This window comes from Planococcus citri, chromosome 1 (genome assembly GCF_950023065.1).
Source record: "Planococcus citri chromosome 1, ihPlaCitr1.1, whole genome shotgun sequence".
In the NCBI taxonomy this organism is placed as follows: domain Eukaryota; kingdom Metazoa; phylum Arthropoda; class Insecta; order Hemiptera; family Pseudococcidae; genus Planococcus; species Planococcus citri.
The window spans coordinates 48,577,326-48,603,412 of NC_088677.1; the positions used below are offsets into that span (position 1 = coordinate 48,577,326).

A 26,087-nucleotide genomic window follows, 5' to 3' on the forward strand; every position below is an offset into this window, starting at 1 on the left:
AGTATAGTCGCCGACTTCACCTAAAATACACAAGGTCTTTATGTTAAAAATTCACGTGTCTGTATTATAACAAAAATATACATTTAGAACCGTTACTTAAGTGGACATTTTTCTCATCTGACACACTTTTAGTACATTGTAACGTGAAACCTGTTATATAGTTTCCAAGCTTTTCCATCTTGTAGATCGATATCAATACATTTAGTGGCTGAGGACGAAAAAAAAAGAGGGGATGGTTTTCTTTCAAAACGATCTCAGCTTTGGCTCCGTTCTAATTAGTCAACTAGTCTGGATAATTCGTTTAGTAAACAATGTATAGTTTCATTAAGTTGAAACTAGTAATAAAAAAGAACGACGATTGGTGAAATTTCATTATTAAGTTAGAGTAAGAAATCGACAAGAACGCATTTGCTGCTAAACAACTTCCATTTCTGTTTGTTTTTGGTTTCGAACACTACGGAATACCGCGTTCGTTACTTTTATGCAGCGATGAGCGAGTTATTCATCGGCGGTTCGGTTCGCTTGGAGTTGGTGGTTACTTTGTTTCGTCTTTGGTCGAGTATGAATGCGGTATTTGAATAATTTTCCAACATTCGCGTATAAACCTTACACCGGCAGATTATTTTTAATGATGGATGCGCCTACAATGGTGCGTCAGAGTAATCTTTATTGAATTTGAATTGATCGCGTCGTACTGTTTCTCCTTTTGCCCCACCTTGTCACCATATGCAAGGCGGAAGTGTAATTTCAACATTTTCAACCTTCGTGTCAATGGGAAGGATTAACTCTAGGTACCATATCTATCAGTTCGTTGGGATGAAAATAAATCTACTGGTTGGAAATTCGATTGGTTTAGGTTTCACATACATTATACATACATACGAGTAATCAAAACCGCCATTTTAAACGCGTATCAAACTAATAAATGAGAAAATTGAACTCAAACATAAACACGGCGAAGATAACTAAAGGATGAAAAATGTCCGAGTATTAAATTACCTCATAACTTACAAGCAAAGGAACAAAACCATGAGAAAAAAATGTGAGGAGAAATGACATAAAAAATTGTTTGGGATTTATTAGTTGCTATGGGAGGGGAAAGGGCCGTTCTCCCAAACAAAAATCGAAAAACTGCCTACCTATTTCAAAACGATAAAGAACAGAAGAATATGTAAAAACTAGTACAGGGTGCGCAGAAAATGGATGAGAAACTTAAGAATTGGGTACAACTGCGAGAACCGCTGGAAAACCCCCTTCAATTCGCGCTAATTGTCTTCATTTATCCGTTTTTGTACCTATCTAATTTTAAATAATTCTACTATTTGAAAAATCACGCTTTTATACCCTCAAAATTATACTCGCTTAACCCACAAACAACCGAAATAATTTGTTTCGGTCTTTTTTCAAAAGGTAAAATTCAACACCTCCGTTGCTACCTAAAATTAATCGCACAGTTTCAACGTAATAATTTTAAAGGTCATAAAACCAGAACATTCCGCTCCAGCTCTCTAATTCGTTTAAAATGCCACAGTTTTTCCTCCAAAAGGTAGGCTCGAATGACTAAATAAGAAAAAGTGTAAATTAAACGTTACAAAAAAGAGAAATCTTTCATCGCGACAAAATCGAAAACAAGAAACTACCTTTAAAACAGCAACAATGAAAAATGATGGGCGAGGCGTTAAATAATTAAAATTGTAGCTTCAAATTTAATGAAGGCTCGTTACGGATTGTGATTGTTAAAGGCACCGTTTCGACATAAAGAAAACTCTTTCCACAAACTGCGATGAAAAAAGGCTCCGAAATAAGAGAAAGACTACGTTCAAAAGAAATTTTAATTTGATAAGACTTAAAAACGCCTTTTGAATTATTTTCTTTCAATTTTTTTCATTTTATTTCTTTTTCGCACGTCGAATCTATTTTGCATAATGTTGCCTTAATGTTTCAAAACATTTGAATTTTTTTTGAAAAGGAAAAAATTTGTTTTGTTTGTTGAAGAGGGAATTTAATGTTTCAATGAAGGCGATGTATAGGAAAGTACGTATGTACATACATACAAGTATAAGGACCTGAATATGTACATAGACAGGTACTAGGACATTGAAAGTGATTATATTCACAATTTTTTTCTGGGATACCTAGCAAAAAATATAGGTATTAATCTTCATGCATACTAATTCTCCATTTTATACATACATCAAATTTTTCTGTTTCTCTGAAATTCACGAAGTACCTATCTAATTATAAAAATTCGCCACAATTCGAAATCCTCGACAATGACGTTATCATTTTTCATAGCAGTAGATGTAAATTAATCAATTAAATCCTTCTATAAGCGCTCAAATTTTACTCGCAACGCGTGAATCGTATCTTCTGCTTTTCCGATTGAATTTCCAAATCGAGAAAAAACATACCTCCTTTCGATAATTAACTAAAGTGCTCGAAATGAAGAAATCGTTCGTTTCTAACAAATGAAACATATCCGGAGTTAAAAGAATTATCGTTACAAGAAATAGTGAAATTATAGCTAACATCGTTAAAACTTCTTTTATACAGAAGTTCGTAATTTAATTAGAACGGCAACGTATTTTGAAACGGATGAATTTACCACACTTTTACACAGTTCGCAGGCGTGATCGTTTTATTACTCGTACGTCAGATGAAAAATTTCTACAAGTTTTTTCTTTTGTAATATTTTTATGGGTCACGTATGTTTAGCAGCTTTGAGATTTCCACAAATCTATGGCAACAGTTTTTTTGCTTCCAGTTTTTACTATTGCGAAGCTCTCTCCCCCCTCATTTTTCTTTCGACTTGCGAAACGTATAAAACCATTTCTTCTAGTACCTACGAGTAAATGAGTATCAAAATTCTGTCGTTGATTTGGCCACGAATGTGGTTACACTTCATCTTCAAATTGGATACATTCATGTTTTGAATAGGTACCTATTATTTCGTGGCAAATATTTCGCATTAATTATGCCAAAATATTTAAAGGTATTATTTTAACATTCTCGTAATTGATACGAAATATTTGCCAGGAAAAAATTTTCAAAACACAAATCTATCCAAATGCTTACTTTCATTTAAGACTGGGTCATTTTTTCCAAAACAGGTTATGTAGTGACAGGAGCGGAAAGCCCACGATTTTTTGAAAACACTCTCTCTTTTAGAGCTCAAATTTCCCCTTCAGGGGCACCCTTGGGAGCTTAAATTTTTTAAGGATAACTTTTAACTCAAAATGAAGGCTTCTGCTAAATTTGATCGAAATCTGCCGATTTTTTTTCGTGATCCACCCTAATGTACAATTGTTGTCGAGATAACTTAGTTGGAATTCAAATATGTAACGGTGAATTTTATTACTTTGTTTCAGGTGAGTACGATTTGTTGTCATTCCAGCTTCAAAACATGATTAGATAAATACATAAGTAAGTAAGTAAGTTTAGTTCAAGATTACGATTCTTCTATATTATCCTTTTTATTTATTTAATTTCTTCAATCAACATGAGAAGCCAAAAATGGGGTATAAACCTAATTTCAGTTGCTTTTTTCAAAGTGATCAAGTTTTGATACTGTATGTTTCATAAGCTTGTGAACTTTCAAAAACTCATTAAAATTTCAAAAATGCAGATTCAGCATCTAAAATTTTGTATGGTGGATGGTGGTGTATTTTTACTAAAATTCTCTTTTCTGCTAAATTCTTTTCGCAATATTTTTACGAAAAAATTTAATGAGACTCTTCCAAAAACTGACGCTCAACATTTGCGTAAGTGGGTATACCTTATGCTTCATTTTCTGAAATGGCAGTTTCGGTTTTACACTGTCTTCTTATATGTAGTTGGTTTCTTACAGGTTTATTTCATTATAAGTGCAATATCTTTTCGAGCGAAAAACAAAGTAAATTTAAAAATCTCAAAATACCATATCTTTTCGTCAATAAGTAGCTCTACATCCTGCATACATGCACGTCAAAATCCCCTCGCTTACATACACGCGAGTAAGCTCGTGATTTAAAACTAAGTGGCACCGCAATAAGCTGAATAACAGTCATCGTACAAGACATAACTTTAAATGAAACACTTTAGCATGTTTTTTTACCCATCTCGTCTAGCACATTTCTTTTCCCGTTGGTGAAAACATTTCTCAACGAGTTTCTGTCACTTTAAAATGTTTTTAATGATGTCATTAGAGGCGGCTTAAATAGCAAATACTAGCGTCTAGATTTAGATTAGTTTGAAATACCTCATTACTATGCGAAACAATTGTGAACTTTAAACTCTAGTTCACATTACAGTGTAAACTTCTCCAGCACAGTATCAAAGGTACCTATGGACTTGTCGACATGTAATAAAGCTTAGCCGCTTCCTGCTGTTATTTGTTCGGGGCAAAGCGAGTTCCGAGAACAAATTCCTACCTTCGAAGAATTTCTAACACATTTTTAGCTATATTTCACGACACTCCACGTCTTAAATCAAATTTTCATTTAAAAACGCAGATACCGTCCAATCTTTGCTTTTTCATCTCTCCTGTAGACTACAAATTTTCCTTGTAAACTTTAACATTTCTTATTTATTGGATGTTCCCTCCCAAGTGTGAAGAGTGGCTACTGAACTGGCTAGGGCTAAGCATAGTACATACACCAACCCCTGTAACTTGAAATTTCATTCTAACTTTAATCATCACGATACAATACGCTTTGTCGGACAATTAATGAAAATGAACCCGACGACAGAATTTGGTCGTATACAAAATCTCAACTATTTTGTAATAGGAACTTCCCTTCCCTTGCTCCATACGCTGTCGTTGTTATAAACACCACGACGGAAATTGTTCCATCTGCCGAATAAGCTCATCCATCGACGCAGATTAAACTGCATCGAAACGTCGGAAAATTCATAATTAGCAAATTACGTAGGTATAATAGATAGTCTATTTTACGCGGTATAGTTTTTCATCTTTAGAGCAGTTTTTATAATTTGAAAATCAGAATTTTTTGTTTCCAATCTACGTTGGATATTACGAGTGGATTATGGGAAAAATTTTTATGATAATTTTCAAGATACCATCGTTTGTCAAAATTCATTGCCGAAGTTTTGATTTAAAACTAACCTTTTGTACATAATAGAATGTCGTTAAATTACGTACTTACATACTATACGAGCCTTATCATAAACATTTTAATTATAGCTAACTACGTCTACAGCAGGCTATGCAAAAATTCTGCCGAAAATTGGAAACTTGAAAGTACGAGATATAAAAGATTTACTATCCGAAGATGATAAATTTTTGCCAGGCTCGTCATGTATTCGAATTTTCGTGATAATATCTCCATTGAATAAATATCCGCATCAATTCAGCGACTCTAAGACGCTTACGTAATTGAGTAACTTGATGAAAAATTTTAGGATTTTTTGCCTTTTTTTTTCTTCGCAATTACCTATTACGCGAGAATTTGGCATCTTCGATTAAATCGAACCCGTTTTGCTTTTCGTGTTTAACATGGAGAAGCTTTTAACATGACGGAAACGTCAATCGCAAAAATCGCTCGACTATTTTAAACCGTTCAGGGGCCTATCTTGGGCGCGTAAAGCGTGATAAAATCTCATAAGCTGAAATTAAGAAAAATGGCTTGTGTTTTTATGATGGCATGAAATGTCATACGCGAGATTAATTGATATCTGTGGCGCCATAGCTCACTCCTACATACGTGTACTATACCACATGATATAGGAGTACGTTCGTACTTAATTTTTAACCATCGCTGAGTATTATATTCTCCAAAATATTGGTACATATTATTTTCATAGGTTTTTCATTTTTTTTCCTATACCTTCATTATTGCATATTTATGGGTAATGCTATTAAATTACGAGTACCTATGCATTTTTCCAGAAAACATTTCAGTTGTGCGTACATATACATACATTGATTCAGAAGTATAGCGCATTTTCATTGTTTTTTTTTCAACCCTATACATCATCATAGGAAAAAAAAACAAATTCCAAAAAAAAAAGGAAAAGTGAACAAAAAATTTCATAGCTTGATTGAAAAATGAAAAACCAAGACTTTTTAAAAAACATTTCAACATTCAAGGGAGGGAGAAGTGTCAACATTTTTCCATATTTTTTCCCTTTCCGTTCCAAGTATTTCATTTAAGTACTAAAAATGTTTCCAAGTCAGAATTCTGAAAAAAAGGACAGAACGAATACAAAATTTAGATGGACAAAATTACGGAACTTCAAAAAATCAGGATACGTTCAAATTAGAAAACAATATAAGCACGATAGCAGGACATATAAGTAACACATAAGCCAAAAACAGGATAAGTATGGACTACTAGACACCCTTCTCACATACACAACTAACTAATAATAAAATGAAGAGAATAATTTAGCCAAGCTAAAATAATGCAAGTTGGACTGAACTTGAAAGTAATATTTTTGTGCTAAGTCAAAATTTTACAACATAAAGCAATTGCATTCAATCTGTTCTCAATAAATTCAACGCCTATTACTCGATAATTGTGCCCATTGAATTTCTGAGCTGGAAACTCAATTAACACTGATGTCTGGTTGCTGTATGTATTTCTAGATCAATACCTGATTATTTTCATCAACTTGGTTCTACCTAGTTTTGAAATCACAATAGGTAATACCTACATGTATAATAAAACTTATATTTTAATCTTATTCAAAAAATCATATTCGTTAAAAATTAGACAACAAATACCTACTACCTATCTAGAATCACTCCATTAAAATCTCTTCGCAGTTGTACATTCTTTTCATGAAATATTGATACCTGCATACGACTATACGACTTTAATCGCCATTCAGACGAACGACCGGTATTTCAAAGGTACATTCATTAATCCACCAAACGACGCAATAGCACGTATTTTTGCAGGTAAATATTTAAATTGTGCCGAAGAAACCACAAGCGTCAAATACGCTCGAGAATACGTTAATTCTCGACGGTATCGTTTCGATACGAAATTCCATCCAATATGCAAGGGAAGAGTCGTATAAAAACAGGACTTTGGAATCAAACGAGAAAAAAATCGAATCTCATACCAACCTATTCAATATTAACCGAATATTTTTACCACATACCTAGACCTATAAATGAACAAACATTGAACGAGGAGCTCGATACGGATAGATATCGTAATATGAATATTTCGCAGTGAAGAGAGAGAAAAAAACATCGTATAGGTACCTACGTTATATAATGTGTAAAGAGTCGGCATTTACACTATTGTTACCATATTACTTCGCATATTACGTAGCTACAGTACATAGTTACAGAAAATAAGAAAATTTGGCGAATGCAATAGTCGAGACACGTATGCGTATAAGTATTTACATAAACAAATCTCATTAAATACACACAAAAGAACGGTTACAAAACGGTCCTGCGGGATACCAATAATCGAGAACTTCGCATACACACATACAACTTATTTAAAACTTTTACAAGACATTTGAGCGGGAAAATAAACTCATTTAAAACATTAGCTGCAAAAGTTGAACATCTTTTAAATACATACGTAGGTATGACTGTATATGTATAGCGTACACGTATGTTGGTGTTAACATTTTTTAACGCCACAAGGAAACAACATTCCGTCATTATTTTCATTTTATTATCCGTTAACTTACAGGGCGAGTAGGTATTTAAAAACTTTTCAGTATATACGGGCTCTTCGCGGTTCAACGAACTTGATACATGTATAAAAAGCTTTTTCCACAAAACAATACCATACGAAAAAGTACCCGCTGTAGCCGAAATAAAACTACAATCGTACTAAAACCACAACCAACGTAGAAAGTATGTACATACATACCTACCTACTGTATGTACGTCGTTGTAATGAAAGGCGGTATAAAGCTCGATTTGGAAGCAAATCTTTGCGCCATAAGCATACGTAGGTAGGAGGTTCACAACGAGAATCGCAGAAAGAATCAGAGAATGAGGCAAAATAAGGTACCAACAAATTTCCAACGGCGACGATGACAACCAGAGTCGAATTAAACGACCTGAATTCTATTTTTAACTGAGCCGCAGCCGCAAAATATTTTCCGATCGTCGTCGCAACTAATCTGGAGGGATTTACTCGTGATAAGAACATATTTAAGAATTGGATACGATCGCAGTGTCATTATAAAGTTCACCAGCCAACGCGTCGAACACAAAAGTCAATGCTAATAAAGTTAAAAGTTCGCGCCTCGTACTGGTTAGAAAGTGTACGGCAAAAGTATACACTATACAGTACAGTAGTGACTTTACCAAGTATAACTTTAAAACAACCGTTCTAAACGGTTTTTACTATACGAGCGAACTCGGTCGTCGCATCGTTTTCGCCTTATATAAAAGAAATTTTGCGCGTTGGTTTTTCTTACTCGTATATACGCGCTGCGCCATTCCTATGAGAGCATCCAGCCAGCATCACTCTCTTCTTAAGCGTTACAACTAAGTAGGTATACATCCACTTAACTCAACCTCACGCTGCTTTGGGGTTATCAAACCTCTGAACAGCAGTAAATTCTTCAACAACTTGGGATTCCTTTGTTTATAGGACTATTTTGACGCGCGGTTGAAACAAACCACGTCAAATTTTTACCTAATTTCCGACGTCAATGCGGCGCTGATCTGAGTCAAGTATAGGAACACGTGTAGCAGGTTCTGCGAGGTCATCTTAGATAACTAAAGATACGTCTAAGTTAGTCCAACGCTCGATCAAAATACATCACCTACATTCCAATGAGAAAATATGCTCCAGCTAGGTACCTATTTTAATCGCAAAACTATAGGTACGCACAGATATACATATTATATAGACCTATAATACAGGGGTCGGCATAAGTTAGTATTCCGATTTGCACAAACGAAAATTTTTTCAAATGAAAATGAATTTTTTTTCTGTAGTGACATAGCGGGGAAAAAAACTATTATTACCAAAGTGTTGGTGGGACTTCCACGAACACAACGCACTACCTGCAAGACCATCTATCTACTCATTACACAAAACAGGGTGTTCAAAAGAACGCATCAGTTTTCGAATACGAATACTAACTTATGCCGACCCCTGTATACATAGATATTAGGATGGACCATCGCAAAAAATAAAATGTCAAAAGCTTTTGACCAAATTCTGTGAACACTTTCAACGTGAGTCGAAAATCATTCGTAAAAAATGAAAACTCCAGAGGTGGCCCTATACTGGGGAGATGGGGGTTCTCAAAGAGGGGCACATTTTTTCGCTTTAGCCCCTACCTATCTTGTTTTTGGAAAAAAAGGTATGAGAAGTTGAAAGTTTTCAAATCATTTATTTGGTGCAAATTTGTGTTTTGAAAACATTTAAAGATACCTATAGGAATGTCGACTGAACGGAATTTTTTGGGATATGACGTCACAATTGGAGTCAGTTTTTCTCGTTCACAAAAATACTGATCGTTCGTTTTCACCTACTTCATTCAGAGATGGAACCGATTATAATCGATGCTACATCGATTATTTTCTTCAAAATAATCGGGCATAATCGATTAATCAGCTGATTAATCGACGGGCCAAAATAAACACAGCAATAAAGCATGACGTCATGCGGAACGATCGGTACCTTGACCATGCCTTGACCCGTTGCAACTTAACCATTGACCAATGAAAAAGCCTGAAATATTAGTACAATATAGGTAGCGCTAAGATCCGATTAATCGATGCCGTCCCGATTATTTAATCGGACCTGAATAATCGATTATATAATCGGTAATCGTTCCCTCTCTGACTTCATTATAATTATGTGAGGGCGCATACGGAAAGGGACCTTACGACCAAAAGTAAAATTTCACAAGAGGAGGGTTTAAAGTTTTGCGTTATTTCCCTTGTTTTAAGTTACGATTAGTTACATATGGCTATTCCAACTTTGAAGGTCCTATACATTATCACACATTCACACACGCCCCTGTTGATATTATCAAGAATTTTAGGGTATTAGTTTTGATAAAAATCGTTTGGGGCTGATTGTGGCAGTGTTTTTTGTGGCTAGGTGTATGCACTGATGGATCATCTTGCCGAAAGTCTTCGATTCGAGTTCCGCTATCGGAAAATTTTTCTAATGATTTTTTCCACTCATGTCTTATTAAAGTCACAAGTTTTTGTAAAATTTTCATTTTTTACGCGTTTTTACGTCTTTTTTCAAATTTTTTGCGTCATTTTTCAACTTTTATGAATGATAAATGTATGCATGTTTCGCTTAAAAGTAAAAAAAATCGATGAAATAATAAAAATTGGGGCCTATGGAGGGTTCTACTCGATTTTTAAAGAGTCCCTACAAAAATTTGGCGAAGAAATAAAAAATTGATTTTTTGGTCGTAAGGTCCCTTTCCGTATGCGCCCTCACATATGTACATAATTCCAAAATTCAAAATTACATGACGTCAAGATCAATATGAGCTCGGATTATACGTCCTTGTGATCCCTTCATCGCAGACTGAAATATAAGGTTTACCTATACTTAAACATTTTCCAAGAATAGTGAACTACAAACACTTTGAATTACTTAACTTACCAAATACAGAATTGGCCAACATATCAAAAAATGAAATTAAGTTCTTGAAATTCGCTCTGACAATGAGACTGTGTCTTTGGATGCTATATCATTCAATTTATTTTTTCATCCGGTTCAAATTTTCCCCGGCCCTAGATGAATGTATCAACCTCTCTTTTACGAAGAGTCAAAATTAGGCCTGCAGATATGTACTTTCATACAGTAGTTTACGAAAGTATTTTTGAAGTTTCGATGCTTCAACTCTTCCAAATCCGTTATCAACTGCAATTTTCAGCATGTTTCAATTTTGTTTCATTGCGGGAGCTCATTATGATGGAACTGGGAGGTTGAAATAGGGGGTAAATTTTTGAAAACTTGAAAAGCGTCGCTTTTTCTCGGCGAATCACAAATGAGAATGTATTTGAAAATTAGCTCACAAAATTTCGAAATACATTCTTATACCTATATTACGAAAGGAAAAACATCCCAATTCTGAGATAAAGCTTAAGCACACGATTGGGTTAATTTTAAACCACCAAAAAAGTCTTTTCAGATGATTCAAACCCGTGTTAAAATTTTAGCAAAAAAAGCCTCTATTTTTAGCGCACGATACCTTATCGGAAAAAATCTCATTATCTACGTCTTGTTTAAAACGTTTTCAAGCTTCGCAATCGAATTTACCACACGAAATCAACTCGTATAACCGCATTGCCACAGTAAAGAAAATTCTTTGTCGCCCAATACTCGTGTAAAATAAGCTTTGGCGCCGGTGAAAAAAAAAAATAGGAAAAAGAACCATCTATATTAAAAAGATAAAAACAAAACACCGAAGCACGCTCTTCTCACGTAGGTATTTATCTACCACTACAAACCAAACCACTGTATAAAGAACACTTGTTATATAAAAAAATTACAAAGAGATGTTCGCTTTTTACCATCAACTTCACACTCAATATTGACTGAAGTCTCAGCTCTTTTTAACTCTGACCTAAGATGATGGTAGAAAGTGGGAAATACTTTTTGGACTTTTGTGTTTATTAGCTTTGTTGATGCGATGGCATCTCGAGTAGATATACTTAATAAAGCCAATATTCAAATTGAAATTATTCATCAACACTTGACCGAGTCAGGTACACTTTCAGCGAGTTCATCTATAAAAATACCGCATATATTTTTTTCAATCCTATAATAATATCTGTACTATCTATACTATACAGCTGCAAGAAAAATAAATACCCAAAAAATACCCGAAAAATACTCGAAAAATCGGAAAAAAATTCCCAGCCCGATCTATGGCACCTAGAGAGCTAATTTTTTTTTTAATCGACAGCTTAACTTCTCTAGAATACAGGAAAAATACGCGAGGGCAAAAATTTTGGAATTAAAGGGCCCAAATTTTGAGTTGAAGTGGGCTGTTTTTGCCGTTTTTTCGATTATTCTCAAATATATCAAGAACGAAAAAAGCTAGGAAGGTTGTTAATATCTCATTTTAAAGAGCATTAAAATCTGAACATTTCCCTCGATTACATTACCTGTCCAGGGTTTTTAGTTTTTGAGCTATTTTGAATCCAAATTTGAATTCAATTGAATTAAATTATCTCGAAAACTAAAAATGCTAGATGGGTACTGTCAACGAGGGAAATGTTCGAAAATTCATGCTCATTATAATGCCGAAGACAGATCAGCAAAAAGTTTATTATATCGTGCGATTTTGATCGATTTTTATGGCATTTTATAACAAAAAACCGTTAGGACGATGCGTGTACATTCACACCCACACAAGCATACGCACAACCACCAACGTAATTCCAGACATGATCACGCGACATGCGCGCGCATACAAACCTCCCACTCCTCCAACAATGGAATTCTTACAATGCGAGGATTATGATTTTGCAATTCGATCGAACGTGAATTTGTCAACAGAAACAGATATTATTATTGCTAATGTTATAAAATGTTAATCCGTCTATCTTCGGTGCTTTGCTTTTGCATTTATCATCTATCATTTTAATCAAAGTTTTAATCGAAGCATATCAGTATTTATGTATGTACTTACTTATGTACAAAATTATGTATTATTGACATACCTACCCTTAAACATTGCAAAATCCAAAATTGCTTAAAATGCCATAAAAGACGTTCAAAAATTTTTAAAAAACGAGCTAAAATAACAAAATTTATGAAAATGACTTAAAAATGAATGAAATATTGTAAAAATTTTAAGTACCTAAAATTTCAAAAATGTTTGCTTGAAAATTCATTAAAAGTATTGGAGGTTGAAAAAAATTGTTCAAAGTGCTGAAAGTCGTTGAAAGTGAATGAAGTGCAGATATATGTAGTTTTGAAGGAAAAGTACTTGGGAGCAAACCTCTTCTGAGAGTGAGCGAAGGGGGGTTTGGGGGCGCAGCCCCCAAGAGCGAGTTCCGAGGGCGAAGCCCGAGGAACGAGTATGGGGGTTGGGCCGCGAAGCGGCCAGGGGGCGTAGCCCCCTAGTATGGTATATAGGTACCTACTAAATACATTTATGGCCTTTTTTTCCCACAAATTTCACAGCCGTTTTATTGTTGTCATTTTTCGTTCATTTTACGTATAATTAAAATCGTATAAAGTTGACATATGCTGTTTGAAATTGTAAAAAGCCCGTTCGCGTCGACACAAAAACTGAAAAGTTCATCTCATGCGATGGTAAAATAACCGGAATATCATTGCTTCGAATTCGAACATTTTTACCACAAATAATAATGTGGTATTTTTCGTTTGAACGCGCCACACAATACTGTACGATTGTATAACGTCCCTCTATATGTTACTTGGTCAAATATAAAAAAAATTCTGCCATTGTGAAAGTTTACAAAGCGTCAAACAATTATTATCGTTTGAACTGCGAAGTGCACCCCCTTTTGAAAGGTGTTTTTAATCGAATCATCTCTCTTGTATAATAGCTTCGTGACAATTGAGACCGAATAAAAACGTATAGGTATTAGGTACTCATTCATTATTTTTTTCTCAAAATCTCGATTCAATTTTATAGGTAAACTGTGGAAGAGGATGAAGGGTTGTATAATATTGCATAGCTAGGTAACTACTACCTACCGTAGGTAGGTAATAAAATTGAAAGTATTTGAAAATAACGTCAGTTCAGAAACAGCATCCTCCCCCCTCTTGAATAGGTGCGTCCATAAAAAGAAAACAAAATAACTGATATTTATGTAGGTACCTGATGATTTTTTTTTTTTTGGATCCCAATCCACACCAGCCGGTGGGGATTTTATTTAAAAAATATATTTACCTAATAATGATTGATAGATTATTCAAAACACAAAGAAAGACGAAATTATTTGCAGGAAAGCATAGTTAGAGAGCATTTAAAAAAACAATAATAGCCTACAAATAAAAATGAATATTATTTTTAAGGAAAATGTCAGGAAAATGATGTAAAAAATGAAAAAATTTCTAAATCGTTCAATTTTATTTTTTAAACTGGAATTTTTAAAAATTATCTTAGGTAATTTATGGCAGACGATCAATGAGATGTATAGAGCCCGGCCGACTGCGCGTACGAGTATAAGCAGGTAGGTGCCTACCTAGCTAAATACATACATCATAAATTCGTTATAACTTATCCCAAAGCTTCGATATTCCCTTACAAATTCAAAATAGAATCTTGAAATTCATAATAACAACGTGTCAAACGTGGCAAGACAGCGATTAAAAATAGGTACCTAACTCGGTTTCATTTCTTACGATAAATTAATTTTCGCGAAATCTTAAGGCTTTCGGAATTAGATATATACGAGTACGTACGCGTTCTATCCGTTGTTATTGACTTTTACAGCATAACAGGTGCTCTAGCTCGAATTTCATTCCAGTATTTAATCTTTAGCGTAATTATGTTTGGTTGTTTAACGCTAAGCTGCAAAATCCAGACGGTTTTTCTTTGATCTTCAAATTTATTGCAGTACATGCTCAACGAAATGGAATGGCTCGTTAAGAAGATAGGCGTAAAATCCAGGTACAAAATTACACTTGAACGCAAATTTTACTCTACGACGACGATGTATCTTTTCTCATAAAAATACATCTCACCTGTGTAGGATACGGTTTTTTTCCGCCCTACTTTCTTTTTGTAAGACTAGTTTTGCTGATAAATGCAATCGTCGAGTTTGTTAAGTTTTTAATCTAATTTTGTATGTTGGTTTATTTTTTAAAGGACGAGGTAGGTATGTACTTTTGTTCTTGATGATATTTAACTTTCACAATGAAAACTTCGAGTTGGCGAGTTTGGAATTCTCTGCAATATAAATAGACCCTTAATTTTTAATTCGTGTTTCACCTTTTCGAAAGAAAAAAAAAATGTATGCCTTGAACTAAGTATAGTAGGTGTTTTATCCCATTCGTTGTTTTCTTTACCAAGCTAACTTTGTGAATCAGATAATTGAAATTTCAAACGTGTTAATGATTTTACGAACTTGATATGTAGGCTATATTTACTTTACTCAAATCATCACTATCCCGAGTTTCAAAAACATTACGAAGAGAAATTGTATTAGGTAAAATGACAGTTAAAAAAATAATCATTGAAAAAAGAAGTACATGTACCTAAACATAAAAAACACACTTGCTTTTTTGGAAGATCATTTCTTACGAATAAAAATATACACAATAGATATCTAGGTATTTAATATAATGTACCACAAAATAATTTTTTATCGCAAAATAGACAGATTACAGTCAGGGGAATTCTCTTCACATTTGGCTAATTTTAAGAGCAGGTACGCGTATTTAACAGTTTTTTCGATTGTTTGCTTCACGTTTTCATTAGAATACGACGAGTAGGTACCTACTTATTTTGTTTATAATAAAACATCCTAGGCATTAGAATGGATCGCTAAAAAAAAATTCCGAAGAATTTTGACCAAATTCAGTAGAGACCTTCGTTATCTTTGAGTTGAAAGTCACCAAGAAAAAATTTTAGCCTAGAAGATGTCTCCGGAAAGGAGATATGAGCCCTCAAAGAGGACGAATTTTTGAAAAAAATCGTCGGGTTTTTCGCTTTAGCCCCTACCCAACCTGATTTAGAAAGAAGGCTCAATTAAAAATGATGGTACATATATTTGAGATTCTGCGTCACCCAGACCACTTTTAGAGTTTTACTCAGTATTCAAAAATTTGCAATTCATTCCTGAAAATGTGAGAAAATTTCGGAAAACAGTGGAACCAATTTTTTTGCCATACATATATACAAGCAAAAACTCGCTAAACTTTGAGTTTTTGAAATTGGTAACAATCACCAAAAAATCGGCAACCCTGCATTCCAAAATATTTTCCCTCGCTTCAGAAATGGTATCGAAACTACGTAATTCTTCTAAAAAATCGGAGTCCCAACAAAAAATATTAAGAAAAACAAAATTTCAGAGCTTGCAGGACATGGAACAAACATTAAAAATCTACACTTGATTGGACCATTTTTTTTTTTCAATTCTGATAAAAGAATTCCTGACTTGGCTTCTAGAAACATCATTCTCAAAAAACCATCATAACTATTCTATAAATTCTAGACATAAATAAAACTAAAATGGAATTATCATAGAATCTAAACTCGTCTTACCCAAATTCAAAATTCAACGTATAGAATAATTAATAAAAATGCAATAGGTACTCGAATTATGCACATAATTTAAATTGAAATACCCATACTTTTATAAAACGTAAGTAAACAAGATGAAAATGTAAAAAGACTATGAAAGGTATGAAGATAATGAAAATTACATTCCAGTGTTTCGAATTTTTCAAAAACTTATGCAAAAGTTATATTTAAAAGTACTCGGTCGCGGGTACGCTTAAAATTACATTTAAATTACATATAACGGCGAGATATCTCTAAGAAGAAATACATTTACGATTTGCATTTTTGTTTTTTAATCGGATCCGAGAAAAAGGCACTTAAATAAAATTATGCGAATTTAGTAGGTAATGTTTATGTTTTCATGAATAGGTAAATGAAATAAGTAGGTAGATATACGACTAGCCGAGTAACACCTATTTTGAAATTTTTCATTATTTAGGCGGTTAATTTTTGAGTTACCTTATACCTATCTACAACTTTTTAAGCGAATTGTCTATATACTTTTCACAGCTTAGGTATATGATTCATTTTTCATCTCCGAATTAAATAAAGAAAAGTTTCCGGTAGGTATAAAATGTGGATTTAAATGCGAATAAATTAATGAAAAATAAAACAGATGGAAAAACTGCACATTCAGGTCAAGTACTACATACATATGAATGGAAGTAGAATAAAAGAACAAGCATTTGATTTTTATTCACGCGCTTATCCTAATTTCTAGGTTAGTCCAGTCAAATTAGCTCATATGAGAACTCAACTTGGAATAAATTGGGGGATTTTTTTTTGCGCCAAAATGCTCAGGATGGTGTCCTAAATGACATACTAAAGCCCACCCTAAATCCGCCTGGAGCTTCTCCCCCCAGATCCACATTTGTGCCCCCTAGAACAGTTTTTCGCCATTTTCTCCCCCGCATTGCATTTTAGCGAAAAATACGTGGTTAGATAAAAGAATCTACGTCAAATTTCCGATCTAATGATGTATCAACTTTCCTTGTATGTTCAAGGGGGGTGGAATTACAACCATTCAAAAAAGGGGGGTTTCCTGAAAAATAGATGAAGGATATAGGCGCCTAGGGGGGGGGGGGGGTGAAATGGTCCCCAAAAGCGTTCGAGTTGATATCAGCATGGAAGGTGGGTACAATGGAGAAACTTGCGCGTGAAAAATTTTAGATCCACACCCCCTCCCCTTTTTGGGGACCCCCCCCCCTTATCTGAAATTTCAATAACGCTTTTCTCAGCCCCATGTTGATCGATTTTGAAAATTTTTCTGGAAGTTATGTATATCCTTGGTACGTATCCCCACAAAAATTTTCAACCCCCTCCCCTCATATTTATCCCTCAAAATAGCGTTTTTTCATTTTTTCATGCTTTTTAACAATATAGTGAAAATTGAAGGGACTAAGTGCTCTGGAGAGAGCTAAATGAGGGTAGCAAAAAATGTGACGTCATATTCGTGCTCAGTGGTATCGAATCATAAGAAACGGACACCCTACTCGTTAATACTTGCTTATTTTCCCCAAAATTCCCATTTTACCCCGACCCTCCCTATGACACATTTTTACACCATTTTGAGGAGTAAATAAGAGGGGAGGGGGTTGAAAATCTTTGTGAGGATACGTACTAAGGATATACATAACTTCCAGAAAAATGTTCAAAATCGATCAACATGGGGCTGAGAAAAGCGTTATTGAAATTTCAGATGAGGGGGGGGGTCCCCAAAAAGGGGAGGGGGTGTGGATCTGAAATTTTTCACGCGCAAGTTTCTCCATTGTACCCACCTTCCATGCTGATATCAACTCGAACGCGTTTGGGGACCATTTCACCCCCCCTTAGGCGCCTATATCCTTCATCTATTTTTCAGGAAACCCCCCTTTTTTGAATGGTTGTAATTCCACCCCCCTTGAACATACAAGGAAAGTTGATACATCATTAGATCGGAAATTTGAAGAAGATTCTTTTATCTAACCACTTATTTTTCGCTAAAATGCAATGCGGGGGAGAAAATGGCGAAAAACTGTGCTAGGGGGCACAAATGTGGGTCTAGGGGGAGCAGCTCCAGGCGGATTTACGGTGGGTTTTAGTATGTCATTTAGGACACCATCCTGAGCATTTTGGCACAAAAAAAATTTCCCCCAATTTATTCCAGGTGAAATCCCTAATTGACTGTATTAGGTGCTAATTTAAAATAATCGTGTAATTCGAAGAAAAACACGGATAACTGTTAACGTAATGTACTTGTATATTGTAACATCGCTACGAATGGCATTATTTAATTATCGCAAGGTTAAAGTCATGCTCTTTAGATGTTATAACGATGTCTGTACTAAAAATTAATAACCTTACGCAGTTGTATTTAATGACCTTTGTTATGTAGGTATATCTACTTACCTGCGATACAAGCTTGTTAATCATTTTACCTACTTCACAGACGGTAGATTTTTTGAATGATTCATTGTTATTTTGGGGTAAAATCTGGGTTACGCAACATCGGCGAATGCTTAATTACCGAGATATTCCTTCGAGGGTGTAAATAACTCGTTGTTTTGTTTTAAATTCAAAATGTATTAATGTGCTCGATTTCAGCTCGTAAAGAATTATATTAAAAGGGTGGAATGGAAAACTTTCTCCAATTGATTAATAAACAAACTAATCTCATAAATTTTGCATTAATTTAGTACGTAGTAATCTTCTGTAGGTATGCTAGCGAGTTGTAAGTTTTCCTTGCTAATATAGCCACGGTCGAGAATAAATAGGTACAATTGAATGGTTATCCTGATTCAATGTTTTGCTCTACAAGACTCGCGTACCTATTTACATAATTTCAAAAACATATTCAAATACAGAAACGTGTGATCTATTTGATAGTTCTCGAATTGAATCTCTTCACGAATACCTACCTAGATGGTTAGATAAGGTAGGTACATACGTCGCAAGTGTGCAAAAATAACTGAAAAGTAATACAATTTTCCGATTGTAACTTTTATTTCAACTCATATACGATGGGTTTTCAAACATATTACCATTCAAAAGAAAGTGAAAAACGGAGCCATATTTTTTCATAAAGTTTTCAAAGTAACAATTTACATGTACTTGGCTAAACATTTTCATATCATGAGAAATGCGCACCGATGTACTTACCCAGAGTAATATTCTAAATGCATTTCGCAAGTTTTTTGTTTCTTTATACGAGCTGCGTATCATCATTACATGATTGATGAATTGCAAGTATTTACAAATATTTTCGTAGATGAAATTATTCATATTTTATTGATTCATTCCAACAACAAAAAATAACAATCTACGAAATGTCATCATTTTTTACAAGTTATGAAACAGTGACGAACGTTAAACTGATTCAACTGACGGAAAATGCGCAGAAGTCTTTAAAATTATATCATACCTAGTCGCATTTTACAATTCCCTATCTCATCACATGCACATAATATAGATCTGGGGTGTATTATATACTTTACCTATGCTTACACCAAAACAAAATAGCTTATTTTACTTACTCTATGACAGCATCATTTGAATATTCCATCTTGTATTACCACATTCTTGTTTTAATTAAGCAACATTTGATAAGATTAATCTGCAAGAAAAACACAGAAAATTTACATTGTGCGGAATACATTTTAAATACGTAGTAGGTAGAAACTATTAACGTTATTTAATAATTTTTCCGCACATTATTAGATACGAGAAACTAAGTTAAGTTATAGTTATACATATTAAAACGCGAGTTAACGCAATTTCGCAAATAATTTAATATTCGCATATTGTGTAAGTAAGTGCAGCGAAAACACGTCAAGAAACCAACGCAAGTTACAGAACGTATCAAGTTATTTTTGTCAATAAACGACGAATTTTAAATTTCTGACAGGGTTGTTACGTCAGACTACTTTACAATGAATGTTCTCGGAGATGAGTAGAGTTATAGGGATGAACCTAATCTAGGTAGGCGCGTCTTGACGAGGAGCAGGACACAACGGTAATAATTAAAATTAACTTATTTTGAAGGGAACTTCTTCATTTCAAATGAATTTTTTTGTAATGAATTAATTGAATGAATTTTGATGGTGATTTTAAATTTTTTTGATGAGGTGATTTGGAATATATTTTTGGCGAGTGAATTGGGTTTATAAAGCTTTTGGCGGCGATTTAGAATTTTAGTTCCAATTTAGTAGTTGAAGAATTTTTTTGAGGTGATTTAAATATTTTCATTTTTTTTTTAGTAGGCACCTAGCACCTACTTACTTACTTTTTTCGTGTGAGTGAAGTAAGGAATGTTTTTATACTGATTTCAAAGAAGTTTTTAGGGTGCTGCGGAATTCAAATCTTTCTTGGGAAGTGATTTTAAATTAATATTTTTTGTAGTAACTTTGAATCAATTCTTTAGACAGATTAATTTTTAAATCAGCCTGCAAATGAAGCGAACAAACCGTAAACAAAGCTACAAACCAAGCGAACTATATGCTCACAAATGAAGCAACTTACGACGAAGCGACTCATCAATTTAAAATGATTGAAAATGAATTAAACAAAGTCACTAATCCACTTGAAATGATTAAAATTTTAAAAACAAAGTTTTGAATTTATTTTCATGAAATCTAAAGAACTGCAACATACGTCAAATGAACAATAAAAGGTGGAAGAATGTTGCCTTTTACATACTATTACAAAAAACTTTCTTTTAAAAAAAAAATATATACCTATACTTATAAATTTTAAAAAGCATTCATGTGTCTCCGGATTTTGGATTTAGAAAAGAAAAAAAAATTGAAATTTCAATTAAAAATATAATAAATTGGGTAGGCAGGTATTCTATTGTTTCCTCGCTGTTTATACAAAAAGTGATAAAAAAAACTCAGAAATCAATGAATTTCTTTTTTAAAAAGCAGGAAAAAATCTATCTACATTTTTTTCTCCTCAATTTTCAAATTTTTCCAAAACAATTGAAAAATAACCTAATACATAGTAAATTTCGACGAATCAATAAAAGGAAGTGAGGGAATGAGGGAAGATGGGTGATTATTGGACCATTTTTATAGCGGGCAATACAACAAGACGTAAATATGTAACTAACATGAAACAGAAACTGATATAACAAACTGGAAAATAAAATAACTAAACACACATGCAACGATAATTTTACACGATCGATTTACTCGAAAAGTAAATTGTTACAGATTCTTGAAACATATTTTGTTTCACACAAGTAAAGAATTCATTCGGATACAATTTTATGTTTGTAAATAATTTAAACAACGCAAAAGACGAGCTGTAGCTGTAAAAATATACTTCAATATTTCACGTCAGCTCAAAGAAATCTGTTCTCATATTTCGAATCGAGTAAGTAAAACCTCCTCATCTGCGCCAACAACATGGAATCGTAATGGTACCGAAAAAACAAAAAAAAAGGAAAAAAGGAAAAAGACTTCCAATCGGAGCGTTCTTTCTTAGGCGGTGGTGGGGGTGGATCCATACAAAATGAAGTGAATCGTTTATTTTATAAATCTAACGTAGTCGTAAATATATTCTAGTTGTTTTTTCGCTTTCGCGTATAATATTAAAGCAATGCGAATTTTCTTAAGTAAATTATACGTAAAGAGGTAACCGAGCGATGGCATAATAAAAGGTACCGGGCGCGTGTTACGTTTTCAAACCATTTCACTTTTTTGCCAAGGGAAAGGAAGAATGTGTTTTAATTTTTATGCAAAAGTTTTTATTTTTTCAAAAGTTTCGAATTTAATTTTTCCTCAAAAATTTTCAAACGAGAAAATATAATTTTCAATTTACAACAAAGAGGCGTTGTGAAATATTCCAGATTTCCACTCTGGTACTGTCGGATTGGAAAATCAATTTGTTTATGCATTTGTACTTCGAATTTGACAAAAACTTGAATTGTTCGTTCTTAATAAGAGAAGATCTATAAAGAGGATTAATAATTCAAACTTTCTTCCTGTTCGGTTTTAAATACTTGTATACCTACAAACCACGACAATACATCGAAAAAACAAAATTAGGTGGCCATTCTTTTCTTTTTTTAAAGGAAGAACTTTCCACCAGGAAACCTAAGACTCCAGCAGAATGAATACGACTTTTTTTTTAATTTTATACTTTTTATTATGATCCGCTTACTTTGTATGCCAATTAAAAAATTGGGGCTAATTTATTCGTACCAAAAAAAAAAAAAAAAAGTATCATCGCGTTATTTTATTACTAACATAAAGCTGGTTACAACAATGAAAAAATTATAACAATTCGTTAATTTTCGTTACTACCTGTTATTAAAGTTTTACTTTTAAGTTGTTTTCTTTTTGTAGGGTTGAAAAAAAAAACTTTTCTCGGTGTAGAATATTAAAGTCGAGTTGTGAAAATTATTTAACAGAAATACCTAACCGCGGTCCACTGTTTTTTACATTTTTTTTACAAATTAAAACTTATGTGTTTTATCTTATTCCATAAAGAATACTTGACTTTGGTAAGTGTCTATCTTTGAATATAGACTAGAAGAAAAATGGTTCAACTTGACATAGGTACATAGTACGATGACGTTAAAACTAGTACCATAGGTACCCTAAATTAAATTTCGCCAAATTGAAATTATCGGTAATTTATCGGCGACAGCAGCAATTAACTGCAAGATCAGTACTTTGAAATTTATCGCATCCGTATGGATGAAATGAGTGAAAAAAGGCAAAAAATTTGAATGTGTTATGTTCCATGACGCGAAGAATTGTTTTTGTTAAAGCGCTTCGCTCGCGTTACGAGCATTATTACATTTTCCGCTTCAAGAATTCGCACGGTAATAAATTTTTTTTCGCTGCAATTTACTAAAATTATTCGTCGTTGTGTTACAGATGTCTGATGATGATCGTATGTCGCTGACGACGGCTATAAGCGATGATGAAGATATCGACGAAAGTTTACAGAATTCACCATATAGTAGAGCTAGGAAAGCTAATTCTGCATCGTTTAATTGTACCGGAGCTGTACGCAAAGCTGGGTAAGATTTCTTTTGTTATGTTTTTGCGAGATGCAAATCGGATATTCAGTATTCACATGTAATGATATATTAGAGTAGGAAAACTGTCAAAGATGAAACGAGTAAAACGTGAAATATTTGAAAAATTTCACAATTTTAGGTATCAATACTTGACACACAAAATGTGAAAAGTTATAGAGAAGTGCAAATTGGAAAGGAAATCGCAAAAAAAAGGAGAGCGGTTGTGGATCATCTTTGATTAATTTTCAGGGTTGTTCCGGAACAGTTGTCAAATATTGTGCTTGCTGATGCAGCAACCCAAACTACTGAAATGTTGGTTAGATTGCCGATCTTGAAAAATGAAAGGGATGAGTATATGTATTCAATGCATAATTCCTCGAATATCCCAGATGAATTAGATAGTGCCAAACAGCGAAATTTTAAAGTACATAGCATAATTATACATAGAAGGGTTTTCCCACTTTGAGTCAAAATTTTCAGCGATTTATTGAAATGTTTAAAGCGCTTTTGCGCCTTCAGAAGTTCTGTTTTCTGACCGGATGCCCGGATCCGGCCGATGATGGTATGGGTCGATCTGGTATCTAGAAGACTGTCTTTGGGCAAAATTTGAGCTCCTGAAGTTGATAAATGCTGAAGAGATGGATATTTGTAATTTTTTCTTGTTTTCTGAGTGAAACAGCTATACCTGTGTAAAACAAACTTCAAACGTGCGCCAAAAATCGAAAAATCAACTTGGGTAGCTGAAAATTGGAGATTGTTTTTTTTTGAGCTCCTCTTTCCACCAGTCCAAGTTTCATTCCAATCGGAAATCATCATGGGGGGGGGTCCCTTACCAGAAGGCGACGCACGAAGTTCCGTCAATACCAAGAAATAGTTACCTTAACGTATGTGCTTGAGTCGTTTTTTATTCAAAAAATATTGTTCGGTGATTTCGCTAGTTTGAAATTTATAGGCATTACAAATTTCGAAAAACTTTGCAAGCAATGCAAAACTTATTCAAATACAACTTCGTAGCAAGTACTCGATAAAATTGTAAATAAGGAGGTTATTTTTGACGAGAATGAACCGTGATACGTGGGTTATTCGACATTCGCATTTAAAATATCATATTTTACAACCTACGTAGGTATTACGTCATTGTGAAACCTCAACATATCAAATTCTCGTTTCTAAATCGATTATTCACGGTTCAAACGTCATATCTTTTTCTTTTGAAAGTAACGTGTCGAAACGACCCTAGCAACAAATTTCCATCCGTCTCATAACCGATTAAAATAAATCTCCAAAACAACGTATACGATATTAATTCGTTAGTATAAAATCCATCTTATACTGCGGCAGCCGGATTTAATTCCATTCAACCGCTGGAAATCACAAACAGGGAAAACCGAAATGAGAAAAAAACCACCTCAGATGTATAACTCGTAACCTTGGCGCATTTCACTTCACTAATACACATAATAAAAACTGCCAACGGCATTACGGTTTCGCCTCGCGTCAACTTCACCAGCATTTACAGGTTCGCTCGAACAACACTTTTATCCTATTAGTGGTCATAGTGTTCGAAATTAGAACTTTTCTGTTAACCACATTCGAAAATTCAGTGACCAATTCTTTCAGACCCTTTCGATTTCTATAAAATATTCATAAAATCGAGCTTTTGCCAACAGCTAGGAAGAAAAAAACCATTCCGATTGTTTAAATTTATTAAAGGTTTCGCAGCCAAAATGAAAAATTAAAAGGGAGTTATTTAAAAAACTGATTAAATGGAATAATTCGTACGATAAGAATTCGTTTATTATATGGTTAATTAATTACATTCGGTTAAAATTGTCGACAGTATTAATCGTCATGGTAACTTTGATTTGGTGAAAAAATTTAATAGTACTTTGTTGAAATTCTTCAAGAATAGAGCAGTTTCATTGAAAGAAATTCTTTCAAATTGGCCTTCGGTTTTGTCCCTTCTGCTTCTGAATATAAAAGCATCTGTCGATAATTGCCAATTCGAAAATTTTAAACATTCATTTTATCGCAAAATTTCTCACATAAAACCTTTCGCCGCGATAATACTGGCTATAATTAATAATCTCGTTTCGTGCAAAACTTGCTTTTCATTGAAAAAAATAAAAATAAAAAAAAATACGCAGGAAAAAACTATATTACCTGACTTTGACAACACTCATAAAAAATCGAATAATATTGAGAAAAAAATAACCAATGAAAGACCGTTTTTTATTCTGATTTTTAATAGAAAGAGCTAAAAAAAACAACTTATTTATTTTCGTTGAAATTGACAAGAAAGAAGTAAAAATGATGAAGCATGAATTCCGTTTACATCACAATACCCGTTACCAGAGAATTCAATATCACCCATAAACGAGTTTCCTAACGGATATCGAAGGATTTTTGAGTTTTATGTAAAGAAATGAGTTTTCTTTTTATAGGCTTATTCATAGGCGTTTTTTTCTCCTTTTCTCATCCTCGAAGAACGAAAAACCGATTTGCTTAAATCATTTAAGAAAAATGATTTATAGAAATATTGAGAATTTTTTTTTCATCTTTTAGATAAGTAATTTTACAATATTATAAGTTGGCGAGTATTTATAACCATTTTAAAAGCAATTTTACCTTTTTTTTTTTTTTTTTTGTACATTCATACTTATATCGATAACTCAGATCCCGCTGATCATTTAACCAATTACTACATACTTTGAATTTGGCGTTAAAAAAATTAAAAAATACGCCGGATCAAATTCTCATTTTCTGGTAATGACAGTGCAAAAGTTTTTCGGTAATGTTAAATTGCAAATCCTTGCTGGCTCGTAAATCTACAATTTTTCGCCCTATCTTATACAGACCTGAATTTCTCAGCGGTACCTTTTTTCCTTTTCTCAGGCCGCTTTTTTCT

General features: G+C 33.6%; 1 protein-coding gene and 1 long non-coding RNA gene across 4 annotated transcripts in view; one reads left to right on the forward strand and one right to left on the reverse strand.

Moving 5' to 3' along the window:
- sif (still life) overlaps window positions 1-26,087 on the forward strand; it is a 283,631-nt gene that overhangs the window by 132,135 nt on the left and 125,409 nt on the right. For all 3 annotated transcript variants that reach the window (XM_065345710.1, XM_065345709.1, XM_065345711.1), the window contains exon 15: window positions 23,034-23,179. In XM_065345710.1, coding sequence (XP_065201782.1) covers window positions 23,034-23,179 — 146 coding nt within the window. The remainder of the gene's footprint in view (window positions 1-23,033; window positions 23,180-26,087) is intronic.
- Window positions 1-26,087, reverse strand: part of LOC135832459 (uncharacterized) — a 224,574-nt gene that overhangs the window by 64,981 nt on the left and 133,506 nt on the right. The window contains exon 3 of the long non-coding RNA XR_010556317.1: window positions 19,683-19,762. This is a non-coding gene — a long non-coding RNA (uncharacterized LOC135832459). The remainder of the gene's footprint in view (window positions 1-19,682; window positions 19,763-26,087) is intronic.